The sequence below is a fragment of the Dendroctonus ponderosae genome, unplaced genomic scaffold, assembly GCF_020466585.1.
Source record: "Dendroctonus ponderosae isolate FM_Combo_2020 unplaced genomic scaffold, Dpon_F_20191213v2 Dpon_F_20191213_5, whole genome shotgun sequence".
In the NCBI taxonomy this organism is placed as follows: domain Eukaryota; kingdom Metazoa; phylum Arthropoda; class Insecta; order Coleoptera; family Curculionidae; genus Dendroctonus; species Dendroctonus ponderosae.
Genome location: NW_026018715.1, coordinates 14,255,806 through 14,259,515, shown reverse-complemented (window position 1 = coordinate 14,259,515; position 3,710 = coordinate 14,255,806). Strand labels below are relative to the sequence as shown.

General features: G+C 46.4%; 1 protein-coding gene across 1 annotated transcript in view; it reads left to right on the top strand.

Annotated features, from left to right (window-relative positions):
- Nucleotides 1-3,710, top strand: part of LOC109545526 (lateral signaling target protein 2 homolog) — a gene marked incomplete in the record, with an annotated part of 7,247 nt that overhangs the window by 1,915 nt on the left and 1,622 nt on the right. Inside the window, 3 exon segments of the mRNA XM_019916279.2 lie at nt 795-1,073; nt 1,127-2,490; nt 2,543-3,313. Of these exon segments, the coding sequence (XP_019771838.2) occupies nt 795-1,073; nt 1,127-2,490; nt 2,543-3,245 (2,346 nt within the window).

Below are 3,710 nucleotides of genomic sequence, written 5' to 3'. Positions count from 1 at the left end.
GCGATGAGGCCTTTGATAATGTCCACCGCAGTTGTGGACGAAACGTCAGGAAGAAATTCCCATGGACCACGGCTTCAAAGCCCGAAAAACATTTCGAAATGTAAACTTTTTTCCATCTTAATACTCGATTTTCGACCTTCCACTTGAATCTCTTCAAAGTCTTCCACACCGGACCAAATTGGTTTTCCATTTTTATACCCGATCCCGCTTTATAACCGATTGTTGCCTTCTTGAACTTGAATAATCGGTTAGTGAACGTCATCTTCACTCGTCCAACGTATTCGAACGAACTTTTTTCAGACTGTGAAGGCTTTTATGGCCGGTCAAATAAGACTAGTTCAACTACTGGATCCCCTGTCGCCGCATAAATACGACAGGGGATCCAGTAGTTGAACCAGTCTTAGTCGGAAAGCACGGGAGATCACTTCGCCCACTGCCTCATCGCCTTTGATAATGTCCACCGCAGTTGTGGACGAAACGTCAGGAAGAAATTCCCATAGACCACGGCTTCAAAGCCCGGAAAACATTCCTAAATGTGAAACTTATCAGTGTTTTTTAACTGACGAGCTATGTTTAACCAAAAATTATCTAATCACACTTTCATTGTTTCAATTTGGATTAGTTATTCGCGTTTCGGGTGACGATAGCCACGAGCCGGAACAAGGAAAATTCAAATTAAAACACGCACAATAAATAGAAATCGCATTAGATAATGCAGCGATGGAATTCCTGAACTTTTTATGAAGAATGCCAGAAATTATTTCAACCTAAAGCCCATCTGATCCTGATTACAGCGGGACGACAAGTCGTTGCTAGCGCAGTTCTTCTATGCGGACGAAGACCTGAACATAGTGGCAAATGAACTGGACAGCTTCGATGGAAGAAAAGACCCAGAGCGATGCACCACTTTGGTAAACCAGCTGCGGCAGGCGCAGGACAAGGTTTTAACCGTCACCAACACCATTATGGATGCGTTGATTGGAAACGAGCGGGCCAACCGGGATTTCCGGGTCAAGTTTCCTGAAGATGTGCTGCAAGACAACCTGGCAGGTCAACTCTGGTTTGGCGCCGAGGTACATCTTTGCCCCATTTTTACGGGAATTTCACTCGGTTTTAATTTTTTCAGTGTTTGGCGGCTGGCTCCTCTATAATGAACCGAGAAGCCGAAAGCACCGTGATGCGACCGCTGGCCAAAGCAGTGACAAAAAGCCTTGAAAACGTCCGAAATCTGCTGCGAAACGCTTGCCTAAGAAACAACACCCCTAATGGCCCCATTAAACTCGACTCTAACGACATATTCACCGAAATGCTGCTCGAAAGCCTGAAAATCTTCGACAAACTCTTTGCCCAGTTCGAGCTGGCCTATGTGAGCGCAATGGTGCCAGTTAAATCCACGCAAGAGTACGAGCTTCAGGAATTAATAGGAGTGCTGTTTTCCGAAACCTTGAGAAGAGCGTTGAAAATGAAGTTGCTCACGCAGGAAATGATCGACGACTGTGATCCAGCCTTAATGTTTACAATTCCTCGACTGGCGATTGTTAGTGGCCTTCTAGTGTTCCCCAACGGACCGTTGTGCATAGATAGACCGGTGGAAAAAATGAGTGAACTGTTCCGGCCGTTTAGGACTTTGTTGCATAAAATCCGCGAGTTGCTGTGGATTTTAAATAAACGTGAGCTGTACATGCTCGAAAAGCTTCTGTGTGATAACGAGCAAATTGAAGACGTGAAGTCGGTTAGTGATGTTAATGTAGATATAAGCGAGGACGAGTTTGTGGATCAGTTTTACAACGACTTTCAAAATTGCTGGCAGCAGCTGATCCACGACAGCCCCAGCGGGAGCGCCGCGGAACCGGAAACCCCAACCGCTGACGAAAATGCACAACGAAACATTACAATAAGCGACCTGCCCATTGAAGGCCCATCAACGTCTGGCTATTTGATACCTAAGAACGTGGTGCGCAACACGATTATAGCTTCATCGGCGTCTCCAAGCTCTCGACATACTGTCTCGGCGGAATCGCCTCCTGAACAGGACTCTCTGGAGATTATTTCGGCGGCAGCCGCCACGTTGTCCTCCATCCTCAACATCAGCGACAGCGTCCCGCAGAAAAGCGCAAGTGTCGACCTGGAATCGCCAGATGATTCCGGAATCTGCACGGAGACAACTAGTCTGGACCGATCGCCCACCTTGGAGATAACCGAGGCGGCAGATTGCCGCTGCAATCCCAAAATGCCCTCATGTTGCCAAAACAGCCCTTATCGAGGCGCGTCTAGCCGACACAGCAAAGTGCAAACGCAGAAGACGGGATCCCCAAAGGCCGGACTGTTAGCTAGGAAGAAAGAGGTGCTGCCCAGCTCAAACGACTACTCTTGCTCAAGCAGCTCGGAAACTTCTTCGTACAACAGCAACTGTGCGGATGATGCTGAGATTGCTTACGCTCTTCAGGCTGCCGAGCTTGCAAGTCGCGAGGAACTGCGAGCGAAATACAGGTCAGTATTTTTTATTTTTTTTATCTGCCTAGATTTAGTGATTCTGTTTTAGATCAAGTGAGGATCTGATCCACCGACTGTTCGTGTGCATTGCCGGCGTGGCCGACCAGCTGCAGACGAACTTTGCTTGTGACCTTCGCAACATTCTCAAGTCAGTGTTTCTGATAAACGCTTCCGATTCCATAGAGGCGCCAGCCAAATCACTCGACGCCCGCTCAATGGAAACTTCCATAGAATATCACCCGACTGAAGACGAGGTAATCGAAAATAACGAGTTCTCCGTTGACCCGAATATTCTCGCGCAAGAAGCCCTTTTCGATACGAACGTGTACTTTCACTTGGAGCCGGAGGAGTTTCCCGAGACTGACTACTCAAATCACCCGCGGCAGTACCAGATGGACGACAATATTTCGGCGTTGAGTGCCGATCTCAACTGGTACACCTCGTTGCAAACGGACATCGCCAATCTGGACTCTTTGCCGCAGATTCCGGATCCGGAACCTCCGGAAATTCCGCCGGAACCGACCCAGGCGCCTCCAGTGTGGATTCCCGATATCCAGGCGCCAAAGTGTATGAGTTGTGGCACCAATTTCACCGTTATAAAGCGACGCCACCATTGCAGGAACTGCGGAAAAGTGTTTTGCGCGCGGTGCTCGTCCAATAGTGTTCCCTTGCCCAAGTACGGTCTGATGCGGCCCGTGCGAGTTTGCAATAAATGTTTCATGTACAATTTAACTCCTTTCACTATCCACTAGTACGATGGTGGCGATTACTAGCGATTATGGTTGAGCACTAGGTTATCTAGTCTATTGAGATAAGTTCTGTATTGCTGAGGCGGACTCATTTTTTACTAACTTCTTTTTGGGTATTTTGCCTCAAAAATTTTTGTCTTTAAAAAAGACAGAATTTCCTCACGTCTTTTATTACAGATTGATAAATAGTGCTCCTATTTCGCAATAAGAACGAATTATTTATCAAAAAGTAATCAAGAACTATCACCTAGAGGGTATCCTGCGGCACACTTGGGCTCAAGCTGTAAGAGAAAATTCCAATTAGTAGAGAAATTAATTTGAAAAATTTCCTTAACGTTTCGATAGCTATCTTCTGCTATCGTTATCAAAAGAGCCTAAAAAAGAGTATGTTAATAAATTGTGTAACAATAGTAGGATAATACAGTATATGAAAATTCGCTCTGATAATTCGTCTGTGCAAATTGTCAG